Consider the following 24,605-nt stretch of genomic DNA (forward strand, 5'->3'; position numbering starts at 1 on the left):
AACACTGGGCTGGATTAAGCACAAGCTAGAATCAAGATTGCTGGGAGAAATATCAATAACCTCAGATATGCCGATGACACCACTCTTATGGCAGAAAGTGAAGAAGAACTAAAGAGCCTCGTGGTGAAAGTGAAAGAGGAGAGTGAAAAAGTCGGCTTAAAGCTCAACATTCAAAAAACTAAGATCATGGCATCTGGTTCCATCACTTCATGGCAAATAGATGGGAAAACAGTGGCAGACTTTATTTTTGGGGGCTCCAAAATCACTGCAGATGGTGACTGCAGCCATGAAATTAAAAGATGCTTACTCCTTGGAAGGAAAGTTATGACCAACCCTGACAGCATATTAAAAAGCAGAGACATAAAAAAAAATAAATAAAAAGCAGAGACATTACTTCGCCAACAAAGGTCCGTCTAGTCAAGGCTATGATTTTCCAGGAGTCATGTATGGATGTGAGAGTTGGACTATGAGGAAAGCTGAGCGCCGAAAAATTGATGCTTTTGAACTGTGATGTTGGAGAAGGCTCTTGCCTTGGACTTGCCTTCTTGGACTGCAAGAAGATCCAACCAATCCATCCTAAAGGAGATCAGTCCTGAGTGTTCATTGGAAGGACTGATGTTGAAGTTGAAACTCCAATAGTTTGGCCACCTGATGCGAAGAACTGACTCATTTAAAAGACCCTGATGCTGGGAAAGATTGAGGGCAGGAGGAGAAGGGGACGGCAAAGGAGATGGTCGGATGGCATAACTGACTCAGCGGACATGAGTTTCAGTAAACTCTGGGAGTTGGTGATGGACAGGGAGGCCTGGCGTGCTGCAGTCCATGGGGTCGCAAAGAGTCAGACACGACTGAGCAACTGAACTGCACTGAAATAACCCAGGTTGACCTCAAGATCCTTGTCTTGATGACCACAGCAGAGACCCCCTACTTCAACTGGTCCCATTCACAGGTTCTGGGGATCTGGACAGGAACATTTCTTCCGGGAGCTTCCACTCAACATGTTACATTTTACTTAAAAATGAAAACAGTAGTGACAGGACTTCCCTGCTGGTCCAGTGGCTAAGACTCCACTCTCCCAATGCAGGGGGCCTGGGTTCAATCCTTGGTCAGGGAACTAGATCCCACATGCAGCAACTGAGTTCACATGCTGCAACTAAAGATCTTATATGCAACAGCTAAGACCCAGTGCATTCAAATAAATAAATAAAATATTTTTAAACACACACACAATACAGTAGTGGCCACATCAGAACACTTTCTCCCAAATCCTTGGGCCTGAACAGCGCACCCAGGAACGTTTTGAAGCAAAACCCTGGACATTATGTCCTTTCATCTGTAGATAATTTAGTGTGTATCTCTAAAGCTGTGATTCCCAACTGGGGGTGTGGGGTGTGGGGTGGTCCTGCCCCCCAGGGGTCACTGGGCCACCTCTGGGAGCATCTGCAGTTGTCACCGCTGGGGACTCTCTTGGCAGGCAGTGGATGTTGGCATGCACACATACACACACCACACAGATACTCATACACACAGAAATGCTCATACACACACACACACAGAATCTCATACATACACACATATACACACATAGATGCTCACACAGAGACGCTCACACACAGACAGACACATATACAACACGCGCACACACATACACACACACACACACATAGAAGCTCACACACACACGAAGTACAAGCTCACACCACTCCAGGCCAGCCTCAGCCATGATCCTTACCTGCCCCCTGGTGGCCACACTAGCCCAGGCTGAGCCATCCCCTAACCAATGCCTGCTGGATTCCTGGTGGGGACTAGCCTTGATTTTGGAAGGACCCCTCTGATTCCCAGCATTCCCTGGTGGCTCAGATGTAAAAGCATCTGCCTACAATGCGGGAAACCTGGGTTCAATCCCTGGGTCGGGAAGATCCCCTGGAGAAGGAAATGGCAACCCACTCCAGTACTCTTGCCTGGAGAATCACATAGACAGAGGAGCCTGGTGGGTTACAGGCCATGGGGTCACAAAGAGTCGGACATGAATGAGCAACTTCACTTCACTTTCTCTGACTCCCAGGGGCCTCATTTCTCAAGTGAGGGCCTCAGCTGGGCCCCTGGAAAAGGGGTGGCCCTGGGGCCAAGAGCTTAACATTTAAGAGACCCACCAAATGGGAGGAGACCCAAGGTGGGGCAGTCAGCCAGGAGAAGGCCAGAAGGACCTCTGCCTCCTCAGTCCTCAGGGAGGGGGTGAAAGGGGACTTGGCTTCAGAGGGAAGCAAGGGGGTCAGCCAGAGGAGTGAGAAGGAGCAGACAGGTCTAGGGACCAGCTGTGCATGCGTGTCTGTGAGAATTGTAGGGGGGCGGAAGAAACCATAGGTGTGAGGGATGGGGTAGGCAGAGGGGACGACTGAGCCCTAGAGGGGTCTAAGTATAACCTGCCTCTCCCTGTAAGCTACAGCTCTCCATTTATAATCTGAGGCCACCCATATATGCCCTGGAGTCCTCCACCTGTAACCAGGGCCCCCTGCTATGACCTGGGGCTCCAATTTATAACCAGGTGTTCCCCACTTGTACCTTGGCTCCCCCAGCTATTACCTGGTGCCCTTACTTATAACCTGGGGTCTCCACCTCAATCCTGGGGCCCCTCACTTTTAACATGAGCCCATAACCTAGGGTCTCCCAGTATAACCTGGGGCCCCCATCTATAACCTGAAACCTCCCACCTGTAACCTCGGGCTCCGTACCTACAATCTGGGACTCCTATCTATAACCTGGGCCCCCCACCTGTAACCTAGAGCCTCCACATGTAACCTGAGGACCCCACCTAGAAACTGGGGCCTCTCAGTGATAACCAGAAATCCAACCCTGGGGCCTCCAACCTATAACCCAGCGTCTTTAGTAGAACCTGAAAAAAAAAAAAAGAAACTGAAGAATGGTGAGGGTGAGAACTTTTCTTCCTCAAAGCTGTTTTTCCCCAGGGTTACCATAAATATTCATACTTATTGCCTATGTCTATTAATAATCCCATTTGTCAGTTTACTGTCCCAGAGGTCAGGCTGCCTCTCTGGATCCAGAGTGTCATCTCTGACTGTTAAGTCTTTCCTTTTTATGGTGATTCATAAAGTAATAGCACACCTCACTTCCAATGGCCTCTTGTATTTCATGACATACGGTACTCTTACTCCTCACTCAGAGGAACAGGAAGCCCTGCCCATGTCAGCAGCCACCCCCTCCACCCCACTCCCATCCCCACCCCAGACACTGACAACCAGGAATTCACTCTCCTGTCTCTGTGGACTTGCCTGTTCTGGACGTTTTCCATCAATGAAATCACACACTGTGTGATTCTTTCTGTGTCTGGCTTCTCTCACTGAGCATCGAGTTCTCAAGTTCATCCATGTATGTCAATGCCTCTGTCCTTTTCATGCTGAACAATATTCCAATATGTGGACATGCCATGATCAGTTTGTCCATCATCTGTTGCTGGATATGTGGGTTGTTTCCACTTTTTGACTATTGTGAATTGTGCTGCTGTAAACATCTGTGTACAAGTTCTTATGTGGATGTATGTTTCTTTCTCTTGAGCAGAAATCTCAGATTGGAATTACAGGGCCATGTGGTGACTCAATGTTAATCTTTCAACTGGTTTTCCAACCTGGCTATACCATCTATACGAAAGTTCCAGTTTCTTCACATCCTTGCTGATACTCCATTAAAAAAAAATCATAACCATCATAGTGGGTATGAAGTGGTTTTGTTGTTGTTTAGTCACTCAGTTGTATCAGACTTTTGCAACCCCATGAACTGTAGCCCACGAAGCTCCTCTGTCCATGGGATTTTCCAGGCAAGCATACTGGAATGGGTTGTCATTTCCTTTTTCAATGAAGTGTTACTTTCATGTTATTTAATTTACTTTTTGTTTGCGCCCTGTGGCTTGCAGAATGTTAGTTCCCCAAACAGGGACTGAACCTGGGCCCAGGCAGTGAAAGCACCCAGTCCTAACCACTGGGCCACTGGGGAATTCCCTGAAGTGGTTAATTTTAATAATATATTTCTTTTAACCTAATATATCCAAAATTAATCATTTCAATATGCAATCAATATGTTATTGAGTGTTTTCATATTACAGTTATTAATGATATACACATATATTGTTGTTGTTCTTTAGTCACTAAGTTGTGTCTGACTCTTTTGTGACCCCATGGACTGTAGCCTGCCAGACTCCTCTGTCCATGGGATTTCCCAGGCAAGAATACTGGAGCAGCTTGCCATTTAATCCTCCAGGGGATCTTCCTGACCCAGGGATTGAACCTGCATCTCCTGCATTGGCAGGTAGATTCTTTACCGCTGAACCAGCAGGAAGCCCCATACATAAATATCATACATACTTTTTCCCCCTTCACATTAGGCCTTCAAAATCCAGTGTGTAGTGCTTCCCTGGTGGTCCAGTGGTTGAGTCTGCCTTGCAACCCAAGGACACCAGTTCAGTCTCTGGTCCGGGAAGATCCCACATGCCGAGGAGCAGCTAAACCCATGCACCACAACTACTGAACCTATACTCTAGAGGCAGTGCTCTGCAGTGAGAGAAGCCACTGCAGTGATAAGTGCATGCATCACAATGAAGAGTAGCCTACACTCACAACTAGAGAAAGCTGGAGCATAGCAACTAAGATCCAGTGCAATCAAAAATAAATACATTATATATATATGTATATGTAAATCCAGTGTGTATTACACCCAGCAGCCACATTATAGGAGCTTAACAGACACATGTGGCCAGTGGCTGTTATACTGAATGACAGCTCAAGTTGCTGAGGATACAGCAGTGGCCAAGACATATCCAGCCTCAGCCCCAGAGAGCTCCCAGTGCAGTTCCAGAGACTAAAGAAATATGGAGAAAAAATATATAAATACGATAATTTCTGCTGGTGACAAGTGTTAAGAAGAAAACTAAACATGAAAGGGGCTACATTCGAGGGAATGACCAGGAGGACTTCTTGGAGGAGGTCACATCTGAGCCAAGATTTCACCTTCATGTACTTTTTCTGCAATGGTCACCAAACATTTCCTATGTCCTTCCATGTGTCCTGCACATCAGGAGACGGGTGGAGTGAAGGAGAGTGGGATGCCAAGATTATCAAATACCCCCAGACTCTAAGGAAGTTGGGCATAAGTCAGCAGTTAAAAACAGAAAATACCAAAAAGAATTTGAGTTGGGCAGTGTTGCCTCTTCTTTGTTTTCTGCAAGATTGTTTAGAACCAATGCTATTTCTTCTTAAAATTTTTTATTATTAAAAATTTTGGGGGGGTGCCCTGGGTCTTCATTGTTGTTCGTGGGCTTTTTCTAGTTGCCTCAGAGTGGGAGCTACTCATTGCTGGGGCTTCCCATATTGCAGAGCACAGGCTCTAAAGTGCTGGCTCAGTTCTTGTGGCACAGAGGGTAAGCTGCCCTGATGCATGTGGAATCTTCCTGGACCAGGGATTGAACTGGTGTCTCCTGCATTGGCAGGCAGATTCTTAATTAACCACTGGACCAGCAGAGAAGTCCTTCCCAAAATGTTTGATGGAAATTCATGAATGAAAACATCTGGGCCTTAATTGTCTTTGTTGAAAGGTTTTTCCCTACAGATTTAATTACTCTAATAGATGTAAGACCATGCAGATTATCTATTTCTTCTTCATAGAGTTTTCATTTTAGTGCCTTTTCAGGTGTTGGTCAATTTCCTATTGAATTTTGGACATAGAGTCGTTCCTATATCTAATCCTTTTAAGTCAACCTTTTTCTTGCTTAGTCTGGCCAGAGTTTTATCAGTTGTTTTGATCCTTTCAATGAATAGTCTTTTGGCTTCATCAGTTTTCCCTGTGTTTTTTTTTTTTTTTTTCTTTTCTATTCTGTTTCATTGGTTTCTGCTCTGCTCTTTATGATTAAGGAAAAGGAATTTGGGGCTAATCTACATGTTCTGATTAGGGCTTGCTGGTATGTTGGTGTGACTTGTGGTCCCCCCACACCCAAAGCCACAGCAATCCGCCTTCTGTGGGTCATTTGAGAATCTGATGAAAGTCCTAGATGTCCCCAAGAACACACACAAGGACACACTCAATTTCACACATAGATTTAGGCAGTCCACAGGTGTCAGGCTCAGAACTCGCAGCCTGGAGCCCAAATCTGACGGTGTCAGCTCCCACCGTTCCCACTAAAGACAAGCAGTTTGTTCTGGCAAAATAATCAAGTGATAAAAAACACAAAGGTAGAAAAACCCCACAGGCCTGGAGGAATTTTCAGTTTCATCAAGCCTTAGTATTTTGCCATCTCTGTATTTTTCATCCAAAGCACTTTGCTGGCACTATGCCAGCTGAGTACTGCGTTTTACCCCGTGAGATTCTTTAGGGTAGAGATGGTTCAGCGCACTTCTCGCCCCGTCTGGCCTAAGAGATGCTTAATAAAGGTTTTCTGCCTTCAGTTGGCCACTTTCGGCTACTTTTTGACCCTTGACCTCGCTTCAAACGGGATTTCGGGGGACAGACCCTAGCAGGCGCCCACCAGCATCTGTGAGCCGCATCCGGGCCAGCCAGGGCTGCGCCCAGACACCCTCCCCCGACTCCCGGTCCGACGTGCCCCTTGGCCTTTGCGAACTCCGATCCTAGCTAGGTCAACGCCACTGCCTCACCTCCCCGAGCCTGCTTCCCGCCCCCTCCACTTGACGGGCGTGTCCACGGGCCAATGAGCGAGCAGTAACCACCCCTGGGGCGGGGCCGAACGAGAACCAATCCCCGCTGCAGGGCCCGCCCGGGTCCAAATGGCCCAATGGGCGGTGGCGGCAGGGTTCGCTGCCGGGGCGGGGCTGGTCGGCTAGGCCAACGGGCGTGCACGTCGGCGCCGCGAGGGGCGGGCCCGCGGCGGGCGTGCGGCGGAGAGGCGGTGCAGGGCGGGGGAGGAGGTAAACAAGATGGCGACGGCGTGTCGGGCGCCGAAGGGGGAGGAGGCCCGGGGCGCCCGCGACTGAGGCGGGGCGCGGCGGTAGCGGCGGCGGGCGCCGGCCGGCAGCGCGGCCGCCTTGCATGGGCTGGGCCCCCGCGCCGCCCCGCCTGCTCCACGCGCGCGGCAGCCGCGGCGGGATACGCGCCGCCCGGGCCCCGGCAACCCCGGGAACCCCGGTCCGGGGCCTGCGGCCTGCGCCGCCTCGGCTGCCCGGAGCCCCGCGCGCCCCGCCGTCCGCGACCGACGGCGTTCGGGCGGAGAACGAGCGCGGGCTGCCGTTTGGGGCGGGGCGCCCGCCGGGCCCGCGCGGTCGCTCGGTGTCCCGGGCCGGTGTGCGGGCGCCCGGGCGGCGGCTGACTCGGACGAGGCTTGCTCCTTGCAGCCGGAGGGCCCCGGGCAGCACCGGCGCTGGCGGGAGCCGGCCGAGCTGGACGAAGGTGCCCCGCGCGCTCCGGATACGCACCTGCCGGCGTCTCGGGCGCCCCAGACGGCGGGAGACGCCCCCGAGCTGCGCGCCCTGCCCCCGGCAAAGCTCACCTGCCCAGCTCTGGGAGCCCCAGAGCTGGCCTGCGCGGGGCCCCGGGTGCGCGCCATGGCCCGCTGGTAATGGACGGCGCGGAGAAGACTCGGCCCGGCCGCGTCCGTGTTCTTTCGAGGGTCTAAAGTCCCTGGAGGATGACCTAGCACTTCGCGGCCCCACCGGCCTCCGGAGGGCCCCCGTGGACGCGCCTGCCCGCCCCGAAGCTCCGAGGTCGGGCGGCCCCCAAACTTGGGACGCTGCGCACGCCCGGGTGCCCGGGCTCTGGACCAGCCGCGCCTTTTGAACTTACGTTCAGTACAATCGTTTCTTTTCCAAGAGAGTTTTCCTTTATTTTTTTTCCTCTCTCTTATTTTTTTGATTTTGTTGACTTTTAATTTTGGAGAAGGGAATTTTGAGGCGGGGCGGGGGGGAAACAAAAGGAAGAACCGCTCCCCGCGAAGTTCACAAAGGGGGTAAGGGACCGCCGGCCGGAGACGTAGGCCTGGAGTTCAGGATGGAGGTGGCGGACCCGCAGCAGCTGGGCATGTTTACAGAGGGCGAGCTGATGTCGGTGGGGATGGACACATTCATCCACCGGATCGACTCCACCGAGGTCATCTACCAGCCCCGCCGCAAGCGGGCCAAGCTCATCGGAAAGTACCTGATGGGGGACCTGCTGGGGGAGGGGTCGTACGGCAAGGTGAAGGAGGTACTGGACTCGGAGACACTGTGCAGAAGAGCCGTCAAAATCCTCAAGAAGAAGAAGTTGCGAAGGATCCCCAACGGGGAGGCCAACGTGAAGAAGTAAGTGCGGGCTTCCTGGGTGGGGACGCGCGCCGCTGGGCGGCCCCCTCCTTCCCCCTTCCCTCCCTTCCTCTTCCCTTCTCCTCTCAGTTACTTTCTTTCGTTCTCCGTTTCCTTAAGCACCCCGAGTCGACCTGCCAGGGAGAGTCGTGGGCAACTCTTTGGGGGACTTCGGTGAAGTCAGGATCGCTCGTTGCGGCTGGGCGTCCTGGGCTCTCAGCCTCTGCGGGGCGCTCCTCGGAAGGGGGAGTCCCTCTCCCCCTGTGCCTTTTTAGCTGTCCGGAGGGCTCAGGTACCCGGCGGACGCGGCCAGCGTTAGTTTGGCTTCGGAAAACCAAAAGCAGTTGGGTTCGGAAGGGCTCTGCCTGCCGCCAGCAGGTTTCCTCCCAGCGTGAGGCTGTTACTAGGGCTGGGACACGCCATTTGTTTACCCTGTTGGAGGGGGACGCTGCGGTTGCCAAAAATAATTGTTTGCACCGGTTTATCAGTCTGCAGGGGGGGAACTTGGCCCTTTCTCACTCGCCTGGGCTGTGCCACAGGACACATCCACGACTTGCAGGCTCGGTGGCTCCTGAGAAGTGGGGGTCGGCTTGTGTCCCCGCAAACTTTTTACACAGATTTTTTTCAGGCACCTGTCTGGCCATAGGCATCCCTGAGGTGGTGGGAGCCCTGCCTCCGTCCTTTTTGCTGGTTCTGGGAGGGGACACCCCCTCCTTATCTCTGCTGCCTGGGGATCCCATCCTACCCCAGCCCAGGGCTTTATCTAACGGGCCAGGCGGCAGGACTGGCTGGTGACCTTGGCCAGTCCTGGGAGTGCTGCTCCCTGATCACTCTCACCCCTCCCCCCGGCCCCCCTGCTCTCCGGGCAGTTTGACAGTGAGCGCCCAGCTGCTTCTGTCTTCTGTGGGACACCTGGAGAGCAGGGCAGTGGGGCCAGACCGGCTGCGGACCGTGCCCCAGCCATGGACCCCCAGCAAGGGCAGGACCAGCCCAGCCAGTTCTCTGTGCCCATCTGTCACTTGCATGGTGAGGGTTAGGCAGGGGCCACCAGTGTCCTGGACGAGACAGGCCAGGGGACAGTGGGTACCAGTGCCCTCCTGCAGGCTAAGTTAGGCCACACTTCTGATCCAGTCCCCACTCCCTGTTTCTCTGAGTCACCTTTTCTCCTTAATCCAGAAGTGTGTGGGAGAAAGGTGACCCTCGGGCTACCAGTTGGCCACCACTGCAGGCTGAGGGGCAGTGGGCTTCTGGATGCTGCTGGCAGAAAGGGAACCCCCCCCCCCCACACACACACATACTCTCCTGGGCTTGTCCTTGTCCTCCTGGCTCCTCTTAGGCTTCATCCCTGAGTCTGTCCCAGGAGTGGGATGCTAGACTCTTCCAGCCTGGACAAGCCCTCCTGGATGGAGTTGGCGCAGATTGTCCTAGTGTCTGGTGCCTTACGCTCTGCTGCATCCCAAGCTGGGAGGGGCCAGGCTCATTACCAGCACCAATTGATGTTTGGTTAGGGCCGCCCCAGCCACTGCTGGCCATCCCGGGGGCTTCAGAGAAAGTGGGGGACCAGGGGCGTGCACCCGGAACATCTGCAGATGCTCCAGCCTGAGATGAGGGAGAGGTGTCAGGTGGGTGAGTGCCGAGTTCTTCCAAGTTCTTCCAAAGGGTGACGCACACCTGAGGAAGCCCCTCCCCATCTGCAAATGTTTGTGGCCAAGGTCAAGTTAGAGGGCGATCACCACCCAGAGATTCCCTCCTGCTTGGCCACCCGACAGAGGATCACGGCTCCCAGTTCTGGTTTCCTGAGCCATCAGCTGTGGTCTCAGGAGCTGTGGAAACAATGTCCATTGAAGGAAGCCCTGGGGAGACTGAGCCTGGGGAGGCAGGGTTGTTGGCATCCACAGCGGCCTGGGGGTCGCTGTGAGGTGCCACAGCTGCAGGGTCGGGCCCTTTTGTCCTTCTCAGCCCCAGAGGCACAGGTCTTGCCCTCTCCGAACACAGCTCTGGCCCCGTATCGGCCACCTTCGGGCTGGTGCTGGGAGGGCCCGCTGGGTGTGTGCCTTCAGGTTAGAACCCTCACGCCTCCTTCCTGAATGTCGTGAGGGCGAGCCCTGCTCTGAGCATCCTGTTCCCTTGTCCTGAATCCTGATGATACGTGCTGGACTGCTCTGTGTGGGCGCTCAAGCAGGGCCCCAAGATCCAGGCTTCTGGGTCAGCCTTGCCGCCAGGCAGCTACAGGGGGGAAAAAAGGCTCCTTTGTCTTGGAGAGACTTAATAAACTCAACTCCAGACTCTTCTCATGGAGTGAAGTATCCGGAACTTTCCAGAAAAGCCTCAGGAGTCCCGCAGCTCCAGTTGGGATGGGACGCATTCCTTAAGAAATGCAGTGTGTGACAGAGGAAGTCTCTCCTCCTGTGGCTTCTCCCAGGAGGGCTGCTGTGGTTTGTGCCTATCCCTCTTTGTTCTTTTTTTCATGTGTGTAAGTCACTTAGTCATGTCTGACTCTGTGCGACCTTATGGGCTGTAGCCTGCCAGGCTCCTCTGTTTGTGGGTTTTCTACTGGAGGGTATTGCCATGCCCTTCTCCAGGCGATCTTCCCGACCCAGGGATGGAACCTTGACCCCCTGCGTTGGGAGTTCAGAATCTTAGCCACTGGACTGCCAGGGAAGTCCTGCTAACTTGTTTTTGTTGTAAAATAGGAAGACTCAGAAAAGCATCAAGAAGTGAAAAAGAAAGCAGTCGTCGTTTTAACACTGACACCTTCGAACTTCTCTTTACCAATCCAAGAACTTTTTAATGAAAAGGGTCATTTTCCATGTAAGTTGTATCTGCTTGTTTTTCCGGTCAGCCACTGAGGCCATGCTGGTGCCTCCCTGGCCGGGGGCAGCCCTGGAGCTTCATGCCTGTACAGATAGTGAGTGTACACCCTTCTGCCCCGACCCCTGGGAGGCCAGGTGGGCCCAGCTCCCAGGATTCTCACCTGTAACAAGGTCCTGTTCCCTGTGGGCTTTTCCATCAGCTGTTGAGAAGCAGGGACAGTCTCCGTTCTCCCACCCCACATTCCTTCTGTGAGAGGGCAGCTCAGGGCCTGTGCCTGCTGTGTGCCAGATGCATGTGCTCGGTGAGCTGTGCAGAGCCGGGACTGGCAACTCGGGGCCCTGCTAGCCTCCCTCCTCATCAGCGTTCCTGGTGCTCCTGCCTTGCGTCCTGGCCCAAGTGCCCAGTGCCAGTCTCCAGGCCAGCAGTGGTGACTGGTAGGCTCTTGGACCTAAGAGTGAGTGGTTGGGATTTTAGCGGAGCCTGGACTTTTCTGGCCCTTGTTCGCATCCCAAGTGGCCTCTGCCAGGTCCTGGCATCTGCTGGTACCCCCACTACCCAGGTATTGGTAAAGCTTCCTCCCTGAGGCCAGCTGGCATCACCAGGGCACGGCTGCTGCTTGAGGCACCGAGGCTCTCATTGCACGTCCTGGCTGAGGGGTGACTAGACACAGTGGAGTCTGGGGGCCATAGGGACTCCCCAGGCTGGGGCGTGGGGGACACCGGCCCCTCACCCAGAAGCCTGTTGGAAGTCACAGCCCAGTCGCCGATTATCATGTGTCTACTACACAGCCAGAGGTGGCATGTTCTCTGAACAGCTTTAGTGAGACACGTTTTACATGATGTGAAACTCAGCTGTGAGCAGGTAACTCACGGTCAGGTACTTTCCTGGAGAGTGCGACCACAACCTACCTCTAGTTCCGGAACAGTCCATGTCCCAAAAGGAAGCCCCATCCCCGTCAGCAGTCACCCCTGCTCCCCCTCGCAGCCCCTGACAACCAGGAACCCACTCTCTGTGTTTGTGGATCGGCATGTTCTGGATGTTTCCCATCAGTGTAATCACACGCTATGTGTTCTGTGTCTCTTCCTCTCATGTTCTCAGGTGCGTCCATTTGGTAGCAACTGTCAGAGCTTCTGATGCTGTCCGTGTGTTCGGGGGGACATGTGTATCTGACCCCATCAGTGGATGTGTGGGTCACCCCCTCCTGATGCCCGTATGTGTGTGTGGACATGTGTGTATCCATCCCTATCAGTGGACGTGTGGGTCATCTACTCCCAATGCCCACGTGTGTGGACATGTGTATTCATCCCCATCAGTGGACGTATGGGTCGTCCCCTGCTGATGCCCATTAGGAATTGTGCTGCTCGGCAGTTGTGCGAGCATGTGTTTTTTGTTGAACTTCACTTTTCTTGAGTTTCTCTTCATTTTTGTCTCTTGCCCCTCGCCACATGATTGGAAGCATCAGCAGGAGGACCGAGGGGTGAGGGGGTCTTGCTCAGTGACCCTCGGCCAGAGCAGCCATCACCCCTTCCTTGCTCTCTGTGGACCCGTCAGCATCTAGAGGGAGTGAGGTGGCAGGTCCTTGGGCCCTGAGGTGGGTGGCTGTGGGGGCAGCTGCACCCCTCTGTGAACTCCAGTGCTTTAGGACCCGGCTCTTTCATTGCCTTCCCCTTGTGGGCAGTCAGTGAGCCCGCCCCGGGTCCACTCTGCTCCCAGCACCACAGGCGGGTCTCTGCGATGCCCTCCCTGAGCAGCTGCGGCTGGACCGGAAGGCTTGCTTCCTCTCACTTCACTTCCTGCATCCTGGCTGAGCGCCCGGCTTTCCTCTTTCTTTAAATAATGTTTTTCTTTTTCTCTGGCCAGTGGTGCTACTCCTAGGTGACTAGAACATCTCGGCCCCTGCAGTGCATGTTTCAGGGATCCTCCTGCACCCCCTCACCTACTCGGAGTGTGTCTCTGTGCTGTCTCTGCCGTGGTTGGTCCTGGCCTTGTGGGCGTGCGGTTCCCTTCTCTTAGAGTTTGACACCGTGGCCCCTTTCCTGGTGGTGTCACCCCTTCCTTGGTGTTGACAGCGGGCTCACTCACTTTCTTGGAAGGCTGTGATCATGTTGATTGAGGGCCCTTACATAGGCCCTCCCTCCAGAGCTGGCTTTACTGGGGTGGGGGGTAGTGCTGTCCACTGCCTGGGGGTCCCTCCTGCATTAAACTTTTCCTGCAGAGGAGTCTTGCCCCAGTGGCAGTGGTCGGAGGGGGAGGCTCGGCTGGGCGGATGGTCCCGGGATGGGTACTCATGGCACAGAAGGCAGAGCCTGGGCTTGTCCGTGCCTGGGCAGGCCTGGGGCGAACACCACCGCGCATGTGGTTGGCAGCCGCATCCGAGTTTGGAGACTGCACACTAGGATTGGCAGCTGCTGCTTGAAGCCTGGCTGTGAGGCCTGCCTCCCCGAGGTGGCCATGTGTTGGCTCAGGTGTCAAGGGCTCCTTGTCTCCACACGTGGGTTTATGTAGCGTCTCTTTGGACGGAGAGGGGATGGATGGTCACCTGGGCTGTCCTGTTGCCACAAGAGTCACGGTCTGGGTTGGGCCCTCCTTCGTGTCTCCCCTCCCGTGTCCAGCAGGGAGGCCGATGGGGATGGTCACTTGAGCTGTCCCCATGCCACAGGAGTTCAGTCTGCACTGGGCCCTGTGTCCCATCCCCGCCCCAGCCTGTGGGCTCTCTACTGAGCTTGCTGCCACGTGCCGCTTTCCCCGCTGGGCTGCAAATCCCATCCCTGCAGTGGGTGCCCTTGCTGGCCAGTTAGTCCAGCAGGCATCAAACACTGAGGGAGCTGCCCTGGGACCCCTCCCCAGGGCCTTCTTTCCTGGTGACTCTGAAAGGAGCTGCTCTGTACTCTGACCAGGCAGCATGCGGCAGAGACCCCAGAGGCATGGTCACCACTGTCAGGACAAAGGCTTCCATTTGGACGGCCTGGGGTGTCCACCTCTCTGTCAGATAGAGGGAGTGGAGAACTTATAGGCAGGCGAGGGGCCCTGAGTTACCACAGTTGAGCTCTGGCCCTGGGGAGCCGGCAGCAGGCTGGGAGTCAGAGCTATGAGGTGATGGGGGAAGGAAGCCTGGGAGCACAGGGCCACTGCCGACGAGTGCTGGTGGGCCTGGCGCATCTGACGTGGCCCCCAGGACAGGGTGCCCACGGACCCAGTGCCTGGCCCACAGCAGCCTGGGAAGGCCTGTTGCAGGAGTGAGTGGGACCTACGGGTCCACAGTGGGCCCAAGCTGGGCGGGTTGAGGGAGGACCTGCCAGAGGCAGGGCTGGGGAGTCTGCCCCACCCACCAGGACTCACCACACTGCCTTGTCCCCGGGGACACCTAGAGACCCTGGGAGACATCCTGGTTGTCGTGTCACGATGTAGGGGGACTCCTTGCATCAGAGTCTGCTTCCCACGTACCCACAGAGCCTGCATAGCCAGGGTCAGTGCCCAGGTGGAGCTGCCGTGTGTGTGGTCCCTGCTCATGCTGGACAGCAGGCTAAACGCCCGGTGGTTAGATGGTATGAACCTGGGTCCCAGCCTCTGAGTCACCTCCCCCGCTTCAGCTCAGGGGAGCATTTAGATGTGCAGCCTCTTGGCCTGGAGGGGACCCTGGGCAGGGACAGGGCAGCCAGTGGGCTTGCAAGAAGCCACTGTAAAGCTGTGTTTCCTTCTGCAAGTGGAGGGCCTCCTGTGCACTGGTTCTGGGGAGTGGGCGCTCTGAGTGCTGGGCCATGATCCACATGGAAGGAGGACCTACACTATGAGGGCCCAGGATCGTGCACTGGTCTGTGAGGATGGGTTGGGTTTTCTGGAATAGGCAACCTTTTCATGAAATGTGGACAGTGGGAGGGGTGGAAGCTGAGTCTCAAGAGAATGGGCCCTCACCTGCCCCGATGTTCCTGTTTCACGCGTGGGCTTCCTGGTGAGGACTTTACAAAACCTTTATTGAGGTATCACTCACATACCATGCAGTTTCATGGCACTTGGTATCTTCTTAGTAATGGTCATTTTTGCGTAGGTCCAGGACATTCCATCACCCCAAAAAGAAGCCCTGTCTCCTCTGTCACCCCATCCCCTCCCCAGCCCCTGATAACCAGGAACCCACTCTCTGTATCTGTGGATCAGCCTGTTCTGGACGTTTCCCATCAGTGGAATCACACCCTGCGTGTCCTTCTGTGTCTGCTTCTCTCACTGAGCATCGTGTTCTCAGGGCCTGTCTACGTGGTAGCAAGTATCAGGGCTTCTCTCCTTTTCAGGGCTGAGGGATGCTCCTGGGTGTGGAGGGACACTGGCATTGTGTCCACCCTTGGGCTCCCATGGATGGTGCTGCCATGAGCACATGTGCATAGGTCGCGTGTTCTCAATCCTCCCAGGCACATACCCTGAGTGGAGGTGCTGGGTCAGTTGGTGACTCTGTTTAGCGTTCTGTGAAGCCTCCTCACAGACCTCCAGCTTTTCCCCCTTCACGCCCACCGGCTCCTGCAGAGAATCTTCAGGAGCTGTACTGGCAGCGGGGGTGGGAGTGGAGAGGGCTGTCTCTGGAGTCCCAGCTCCCACACCCCTTGTGCTGCCCCGTGCGCCCTTGCTGTGGTCTCCATGCACCTTCAGTCCAAGTGTTGGATGTCCCTGGTCTTGTTGCTGTGCTGAAGCCCTGCCGGGCTCTGGCAGACCCAGCACCCTCCGTGCAGTGCCCTCCACATGGTGGGTGCAGCCGGGCTGCTGGAACTTGGCTGACCACCCATCCTCTCTCCAGGGAGATCCAGCTGCTGAGGAGGCTGCGGCACAGGAACGTCATCCAGCTAGTGGATGTGCTGTACAATGAGGAAAAGCAGAAGATATATCCTGCAGGGGGTGGGGAGGTGGGCATGTCCCCACGGGTGGGTGGGCATATGGGCAGTCTCCTTGGCCTTCCCCTCTCCTCCTGGGCTGTGACTCCCAGAGCCCAGGTCTAGGGGCCTAGGGTCCTGCTGAGGGGTCTATCCCTGACCCGCTGGATGAATGACTGGGCTCTTCTCCACAAAGAGGTGTGGCTGGAGGGCCTCGACCTGACATTGGCTCCCACCCTTCCTCACTCCCTCCCCTCCCCCCCCACAATTCCAGCCTTCTCTTCCCCAAGGCCCACATGCGCCTCTATCCCTCACTCCCCTGGGGGGGCAAGACTTAAGCTCCTCCTTGGGATGGAACAGCCAGGGGCCTTCATGCTGGACTGTGCAGGCTAAGCCCAAAGGTGGCGTCCTGAGCTCCACAGGACGGCCCTGGAGGATCCATGGAGGGGTGGGGATCCACTGCAGTGCCCATGATCCCTCCCGGGTGCTCCCACTCACTGCACTGTTGCAGCCCCACCCCCAGCATTTGTCTGTGTCCCAGGGCCCATCCTGTCCAGAGCAGGGTGCCTGCTGCGTGTTTTCCTTAGCACGGCCCACGTACATGGTGATGGAGTACTGCGTGTGTGGCATGCAGGAGATGCTGGACAGCGTGCCTGAGAAGCGCTTCCCTGTGTGCCAGGCCCATGGGTGAGTGAGCTCGAGCCCCACCGCTGCCCCTGCTCCTGTAGGTCACTCTGGGCCAGGGCCTTAAAGGACCTGGTCCTATGTTCAGAGAGCTTATTCTGAGCATGAATGAGATGGAAGTTCAAGTGTGTTTTAAAACTCAGGGCTTTGACGCACAGTTTGCAACTGTGTAGCCTGGCTGCTGTGCACCCCCTGCAGCTGCCCACCGGCTCCTCTCTGCACACGCACTACCCCGCATGCCCATTGCCTGAGGCTGTGGGGCCTCCTGGTGCTGGGGGAGCCCCTGACCGGGCCTCACTGCCCCGAGGCCTAGAGTCAGCCCCCAGTTGCTTGTAGGACCAGCTGGCCTATGGTAGGACGGGACAGGGGGCAGGGGCGGTGAGCAGCATGGCTTTTTCCAGACCAGAGACTGGTGTGACAGCGCAGCCCAGGTGGCTGGCCCTGGGTGGTGGTCACAGAGCTGTGCCCGCAGGTACTTCTGCCAGCTGGTGGACGGCCTGGAGTACCTGCACAGCCAGGGCATCGTGCACAAGGACATCAAGCCCGGCAACCTGCTGCTCACCACTGGTGGCACGCTCAAGATCTCTGACCTGGGTGTGGCTGAGGTGCGTGGGGGGGCCCAGGGCGGACAGGGCATGGGGTCCAGCCCCTGGAGCCACTTCCTGAGGACTACCTGGTGTTGCCACAGGCACTGCACCCGTTTGCTGAGGATGACACGTGTCGGACCAGCCAGGGCTCCCCAGCGTTCCAGCCACCTGAGATCGCCAATGGCCTGGACACCTTTTCTGGCTTCAAGGTGGACATCTGGTCAGCGGGAGTCACGCTGTAAGTGCCCTGGGCCTGGTCCCTTTACCCCAGGGTCCCTCTACCTCACCCACCCCAGCCCCAGGCACTCGGTTCAGACTCCAGGCCTTCACGACCTGCCCCTCCTGGCAGGTCCCCTATGTCTGGGGAGGCCACGGAGCCAGGGTCAGGAACCTCTGTGGGTAGGGGCACACGCACTGGGACCAGCTGTCCTCCTGCCCACCTCGCCTTGTGCTGGTGTCCCCCTGCGCTGATTCCCCCTGTGCTGTTGCCCCTGCCCGAGTCACCTGTCACTGTTCGGGCAAGGCTTTCTGTCCTGACTCCTGGGGCTGAGTTCTTAAAGATATCACGAGTCACCAGTGATGCTTGGCTCCCACCCAGACTGCCTTGCAGGCGTCTGTCCCTCCATAAGCCCGGCAGTAGCGAGGGGGCCTGTGTTCTTCCACCCAAGGCGAGTTGGCGCTACAGCCCCATGGGACAGCTGATGGTCTGGGCAAAGAGGCATCCATTTTATTCCACTGAGAGCTCACTGACAGATGTCCCCTGACCCATCCTGTTAGAGTGCACAGTCCAGTGGCTTTTCGTGTCTTCACTGTGAGCCAACAGCACTGTGTGTTCCAGACCATCGTCCTCATATCTGATCCCCGCAGGAGGTGGGGTGTGTGTAGTGGGGGTGGGGGAGTGTGGCAGAGGCTCCAGGGCCACAGGGCAGGCTCTGACTGGTCTGTCCTTCCGGGCCACAGGTACAACATCACAACAGGCCTGTACCCGTTCGAGGGCGACAACATCTACAAGCTGTTTGAGAACATCGGGAAGGGGGACTATACCATCCCGGGGGACTGTGGGCCCCCACTCTCAGACCTGCTCAGAGGTGAGGCCCTCGGAGTGGAGGCTAGGCTGCAGGTGTGGGGGCTCCCGAGGGTCTTCCCTAGACCACTGGCCTCTTGAGAGCTGAGCCATCTCCGTGCCGCAGCCACAGCTGCCTGCCCCACCCCCCCACATGGGAAGTGGGCACAGCCTAGCCAGGCTTGGAGAGCAGCCCGAGTGGAGCGTGGGAGGGGTCCCTGGCTCTTTTGGGCTCTGCCACCTGCCCTGGGTCTTGGTTCCACCCTGTCCTGATTACCTATCCCTATGGGAAGTAACAGTGAAGGGGTCTCCTGCAGGATCTCTTTCTGCTGCAGTTCCCAGGCTGCTCAGCAGGTGGCACTGTCCCTGCACACAGGGGCCTGGCCCACCATGGCCCCCATAAAGCCACACCAGGATCCTGGAGTTTGGCTGAAGTTAGTGTTTTATGTTTTTGCACACCCCACATGGCTTGTGGGATCCTACTCCCTGACCAGGGATTGAACCCAGGTCCACAGCAGTGAAAGCACCGAGTCTTCACCCCTGCACTGGCAGGGAGCTCCCTGGTGAAGTTAGTTTTGATGATACAGCACATCCAGGGTATCACCTGCGTGACTGGTACCGTCCTAGGTCCTCTGCCCACAGTCCCCAGGCCTTGTGTAACTGACCTGACACTTGGCTTGTGCCAGACACCTAATCCGTGCTTTAGCCTATATGTGGCCTACAGATGAACAAGCAGCTTCACAGTCCTGCGTGGCTCCGGAGCCTCCTGATGACCGAGTCACGCCAGTTCTCTGGTTGTTAGTGAAGGTGAAGTGAAGCTGAGTAGCTGCAGTTCAAGTGCTCTGCAGTGGTGCAACCCAGTCCTGCCCTCCGCATCAGGGCCACCCTGGCAGCCAGGCACTGGGCTCCCCCGCCCTCCCAGGGTCTTGGAGTGTGGGAGGTGGCAGCCCCACTGACTCAGACCTGGTCCTCCCTGCCCAAGTGTTCCTTGAAGGCTCATGGCCCAACCCCCACCCCCGGCCTCCCCCAGCTCTAGCAGAGATTGATGTTGCAGACCCTCCTCCCTTCAACGGGGACTGATGGATTGGAGTTCTCTCAGTTTTAAGCTTTCTTTGCTCCAGTGACACAGATGATGACCTGTTATTGCCTTCACTCCCATAAACACTTGAAACAGTCCCAAGTTAGGGGGACTTCTCTGCTGTGGTTACAACTGCAAGTTCCCTGTGCAGGGGGCCCTGGCTCAATCTCTGGTCAGGGAACTAGATCTCATGCCGCACCTAAGACCCAGCGCAACCAAATAAGAAGCAGCCTCAAGTCTGGCCGACGAGATGGCGGAGGGCATTGGTATCCCTGTCCCCCAGGTCCAGGCAGTGTCCTGTCCTCTCTGCCTGGGCCTGCCTAGAGGTCTTGCATAGCTGGGCGGCGAGCCTCCTGCCCACAGGTCTCTGGAACACCGCCCCAGCCCTGCCCTTGCTCTCCCACAACAGGGCTGTGACCATGACCTTTCCTCTTCTGCACCACTCAGGCTCAGCTCTGAGGGCCAGCATCCCAAAGTTACACTTTCTGAGAACAAAGCCACCTGTGGGGGGTGGGGGGGGGTGGTGGTGCAGGTAGACAGGGCTTGTGGGCTCCGCACCCCTATAGCCCTGCCACCTCAGGGCAGCCCAGCGAGGCCTACAGGGCTGCCTTGCCTCTTCTGCATGTCCGGTTCCTGGGCAAAGGCCTTCACACAGGTTCTAGGGTGTGTCCCTCTAGAGGCCCCTGGTTCTCCTGCTGCCGCCTTGGGGATTTGGGGTTCCAGCAGGGATTGCCGATCACCGGCCTTGCTGGCTAGAGCCGGGCGGGCACTGCAGGGTCGACCCCTGTGCTTTGTCTTCCTGGGACGTGTGGACAGGTTCAGGATCCCTGGGGTGGGCTCTTGTCCTGTGTTCCAGCCTGCTCCGGTCTCCTTCCTGACCTCGCTTTGCAGCGGGGGCGGGGCTCCGCTCACACGCGCCACGCCCTCCGCCCCCACCCCTCCCAGGCAGGGGCGGGGCCTCTGCCCGCGCTGACCCCGCCCCCGGCTGGTCTCCTGGCAGGAATGCTGGAGTATGAGCCGGCCAAGCGGTTCTCCATACAGCAGATCCGGCAGCACAGGTGAGTCCCCGGCCCGGCTGGGTGCTGGAGGGGGAAGGCGTGGTGCAGGCGTCTTGCCGGCTCAGTCTCTCCTGTTGGCCCCACCCTTCTCCATCTCTGCACACCACGTAGTTCTCTGTGGGAAATGAGGGTGGGCCCGTGTGGGGAGCCAGCCTGGAGACCCTTATGCCCCTCTCCCACAGTTGGTTCCGGAAGAAGCACCCGCCAGCCGAGCAGCCGGTGCCCATCCCGCCCAGCGCGGACTGCAAGGACCGGTGGCGGGGCATGACAGTGGTGCCCTACCTGGAGGACCTGCACGGCTGTGCCGACGACGTGGATGACGAGCTCTTCGACATTGAGGACGACGTCATCTACACTCAGGACTTCACAGTGCCCGGTGAGCCCCGGTCGGGGGGGGGGAGGGCCGGGGGCTCTGCCTGAGGGTCCCGTGGCCCTCTCGGCGCCTGTGCCCTGCTGATGCCTGGCCTTCTTCCCCAGGTGGCGAGGAGGCGTCTGAGGCAGGGCTTAGAGAGAGAGGCCCACGGGAGAGCCCGTGCTCAGAACTTTCTGGAGAGGAAGCTGAGGCCAGGGCCTTGGAGGAGCTCCAGGCAGAGCCCAGGCCCTAGTGTAGCACCGCCCCGCCCTGCCCGCGCCCTGTGCACCGCGGGCTCTCGCTGACTCTGCCCAGGGTTTGAGGGAGGCCAGGCCACTGCCCCGCCACCGCATCTGCGGTTCTGTGCTGCCCCGGGGCTGGTTCCACTGGCTCCGCATAAAGGTCTGCCTGCTTTGTGTGTGCGGTCCTGCTTGCCTCCTTCTGGCTCGTCGGCCAGGGCTTAGGTGTTTTCTGTAGAAAGAGCCTGTGTGCAGGGTGGCCTGCGGGCATGGGCCCACCCTCCCAGCACATGTTAGGCCTCTGGTGCCCATGGTGGCTGGCTGTAGCTGTTTCCCACTGGGGTCCTGGGGTCAGGTCAGAGACCCTGCCCTGGGAACCTTGGCCACAGCCCAGTCCCAAGTAAGGCCTCCTGGAACTCTGTCCCTGGCAGGATAGGATCAAGGTGTTCTCCTTTGGGAGGCACTGGGGCTCTGGGACAGATGTCTGGCTGGCTGAGTGTGGACCCTGCCGGATCCCCCAAGCCCCGCTGGGCACTGACCACACGCCGTCCCTTCAGGCCTATGCCAGAGGCCTGGACTACTCTTCTTGGGTGCGGAATGCTTGTCCAAGAGCAGTTCTCTGGGCCCAAGCTAGACCCCTAGCCCAGAAATGTCCCTACTCCAGATGGGGGACAAGCCTGCAGTGAGATCAGGCAGCTGCCCCTTGCTGAACTGCCCTAGGCCAACGGCAGGCTGTGTTAGGGCTGCTTCTGCTCCAGTTCCATCTCATGATCTGCTCACCAGGGTCTCCCTGGTCTGTCCCTCTTCCTGCCACCCACCCTGGTTTTGTTTGAGCCAGTGCCCTTGGTGCCTTGAGGGCAAGTGGAGCAGATTTCTTGCCGGCCACCCCCCAGCTGTGGTCGCTGTGCTGGAGGCTGAGCCCTGGTGGTCTGAGTAGCGTTGTGGTACTCGGCACCCTGGCAGCCCCCTCCGCCATTAGAGCAGGCTCCTGACACCCGCCCACTCTGCCATGCTCTGAGTTCTGACCTGAGTTGCTGCCTGTACACATGCCTAGGGGGCTTCCGGCAAGGCCCAGAGGCCGAGTCAGGCCCCAGACGCCGCTGGTGGAAACGCATTCGTGTGTGAGGACCAGATGGGCTCAAGGCAGCTGTGGTGGTTTCCCGGTATCCACGGGAGGAGGGTGTGCTGTGGTCAGCATGGGCTCCTGCACCCCTCCCTCCCCCACTTCTCAGCGGGCATGAAGCAGGGCCCCAGGACCCAGTGAGGGCTGGCAGGCCACGTGGGAAGGCATGGGATATGGGAGGTGCCCGAGCCTGCCTCTCTGTTCTTTCGTGCCTGGCATGGAGAGCCAGGGTGGGCTGTTTCGAGAGTGACATCGAGTCTGGACGCCTGGCCCAAGTACAGCCCCTTGTGTTCCACAGGGCCCAGGGGGCTCTGGCCTTCACCCAGGTGAGAGCGCTGAGGCTCGGGCCCCAGATCTCTGGTCCGCCACCACATTCCCACTCACCTGAGTGCGGAGCCCGGCTCACAGCTGAACGGGCAGGTGAGCATGGGTTGGGCCTGACTCTGGCTGGTTGGTTTGAAGGCCCACCCTCCCGCTCCCTGGATCAGGCCCTGTGGCAGGACCGGGCAGGTCAGATGGGACAGGTGGTTGGGGGCCTGGGTCTGGGCAGGAATGATGCAGAGCGCGTGTGCTTTGGGATCCCCAGTCAGCACACTCTGGCCCTCTCCCCTTGAAGGTCAGGTCCTGGAGGAGGAGGCTGGGCGGAGCACACAGAACCGGGTCCTTGCCAAGGCTGTGTGCGTGAATGGCACCGACACCACCCAGCTGAACACCAGGTCGAGGGCAGAGCGCCGGGCCAGCGCTGCCTCCAACCCTGCCCGCAAGGCCTGCTCGGCCAGCAGCAAGATCCGCCGGCTGTCGGCCTGCAAACAGCAGTGAGGGTGGCTGCCCGCAGGTAGGATGGGGCCGGGACCAGAGGGGTTGGGGGGGCACATTGTGGATACTACCATCTTGGTTTGTGTCACTGTCCCTGGAGTCTGGGTTGGAGTTGAAGGAAGTCACTTTCTGCAGAACACTGGCTACTTGGTGTGGTGCGGGGGCTTGGTGTGTGTGTGTGCAGGAGGAAGGCCCCTCAAGCTGACAGCCTGTTTTGCAGACCCGAGGGGCTTGCCTCCTGTCCAGTCCAGGCTGCTCCTGGCATTGGAGGAGTTTGGAAGGTGCAGGGGGCTGTGCTCTGACTGAGGTTGTCGTTTCCTCTCCCTGCTCCCTCCTCCCAGCCCTGACCACCCAGTCCACAAAGGGCGTTTTGGGTGGGCCTCACAGGTGCTTGCGCCCCCACTGCCATTCAGGATACGAGCAGTGGGGTGGAGGCCTGAGGGTCCAGCCCCTGTCCATCCATGCCCCCTCTCCCCGGGAGCTGCCTCTGAAATGGCCCCCACAGAACTTAACCTGCCAGTATCAGAACCGGTCAGGTGGGGTAGAAGCTCTTTGCAGGGAGGCCTGGTTCTGTGGCACAAGGGCCCTGCTTAATCCTACCAGGTGACCAGAGATTCCTGGGGTGGCCCCTTGAGGCAGTGCAGCTCTCCCTGGCCAGTGGAGGTGTCTGACAGCACTGCGTGACTAGGCCTCCGTTTTCTCATCTTCTGGAGGGATCCAGGGAGAGCGTGCTGCCTGTGACACAGGACCTTGCTTGGCCCAGAAGTGACCTGCCTGTGTCCTGGTCTCAGTCCGTCTCCAGGAGCCCCGGCCAGGTCCTGCTCAGTCTTCCCGTCGACGGCTGGCCTGCTGCCCACCGCCCAGGAAGGCTGCCACAGCGCCCTCTGTGCTGACTGCTCCTCTGGAAGCCAGAGGGTCCTGGAGGACTGTGGCTGTGCGACAGCAGGGACTGGGATCTGGCCCTCCCTCGGCGGCCGGTGGACACGACCTCCTGCTGACTGCAATCCTGTGCTGAGCCCCTTCCCCCAGCTAGGGGAGGAGGGAGAGGGCCAGGTGTGGCCCCATGCCAGCCTTCGCCATGCACTTTACGTTGAGACTACTGGTTCTCGTCCACCCCAACTCCTCTTTTTACTCTGCCACTGGTTAGCACCTCCCACACCTGGTGATGTGTTCATATCAACCACAGCCGCAGCGGGATGGGCATGACGCACAGGCCTGCCGACCCAGATGCATGCCCATGCCCAAGGGAACCAGGCGGCCTCCTTGTGTTCGTTGTTTGGTTGGTTCCTTTTTATTTTTATTTTTTAAACAAAAAATAAAACAGGTGGATTTGAGCTGTGGTTGTGAGGGGTGTTTGGGAACTGTGGGTGGCAGCATGCTGTCAGGGGATCTGAGCCTGAGCCTGGGGTCCTTTGTGGGTCCCACAGTGGAGGGGCTGGCCGGGCTACTTGCTGGAGACCTGGGCCTCCTAGGCATATTTGCTTCTATCCTTGCTGGATCTCTGCTCTCAGAGAGCCCGGCCTCCCCAAAGCTCCACAGGCCCCTCTGCTCAGCCCAGGGCCCACAGCTTCACAGCATGGTGGCTAGGGGGCTGCCTCATCCCCTTCTGCCCAAGACATCTGCGCTCTCGGGTCCCCAGAAACAACC

General features: G+C 57.6%; 1 protein-coding gene across 7 annotated transcripts; it reads left to right on the forward strand.

The window, feature by feature from the left end:
* Positions 1-8,001: 8,001 nt before the first annotated feature.
* On the forward strand, positions 8,002-24,292 carry STK11 (serine/threonine kinase 11). Of its 7 annotated transcripts, none has more exons than XM_043912669.1 (10): positions 8,002-8,291; positions 15,886-15,991; positions 16,500-16,645; positions 17,115-17,247; positions 17,331-17,467; positions 18,190-18,317; positions 20,371-20,428; positions 20,611-20,804; positions 22,759-22,977; positions 23,562-24,292. In XM_043912669.1, the coding sequence occupies exons 1-9, from the start codon at positions 8,002-8,004 to the stop codon at positions 22,959-22,961; spliced, it is 1,395 nt and encodes a 464-aa protein (XP_043768604.1). In that variant the 3' UTR covers positions 22,962-22,977; positions 23,562-24,292. The 7 variants fall into 7 exon arrangements, with proteins under 7 accessions (XP_043768604.1, XP_043768601.1, XP_043768603.1 ...); XM_043912666.1 differs by having other exon boundaries at positions 23,672-24,292; XM_043912668.1 differs by having other exon boundaries at positions 23,680-24,292.
* Positions 24,293-24,605: the final 313 nt, after the last annotated feature.

The sequence above is a fragment of the Cervus elaphus genome, chromosome 9 (genome assembly GCF_910594005.1).
Source record: "Cervus elaphus chromosome 9, mCerEla1.1, whole genome shotgun sequence".
In the NCBI taxonomy this organism is placed as follows: domain Eukaryota; kingdom Metazoa; phylum Chordata; class Mammalia; order Artiodactyla; family Cervidae; genus Cervus; species Cervus elaphus.

Coding starts and splice junctions, on each gene's coding strand:
- STK11 (XM_043912669.1), top strand. CDS start 8,002: ATGGAGGTGGCGGACCCGCAGCAGCTGGGCATGTTTACAGAGGGCGAG. Junction 8,292..15,885: donor GGGGAGGCCAACGTGAAGAA/GTAAGTGCGGGC, acceptor TCCTCTCTCCAG/GGAGATCCAGCTGCTGAGGA. Junction 15,992..16,499: donor ATCCTGCAGGGGGTGGGGAG/GTGGGCATGTCC, acceptor TCTGTGTCCCAG/GGCCCATCCTGTCCAGAGCA.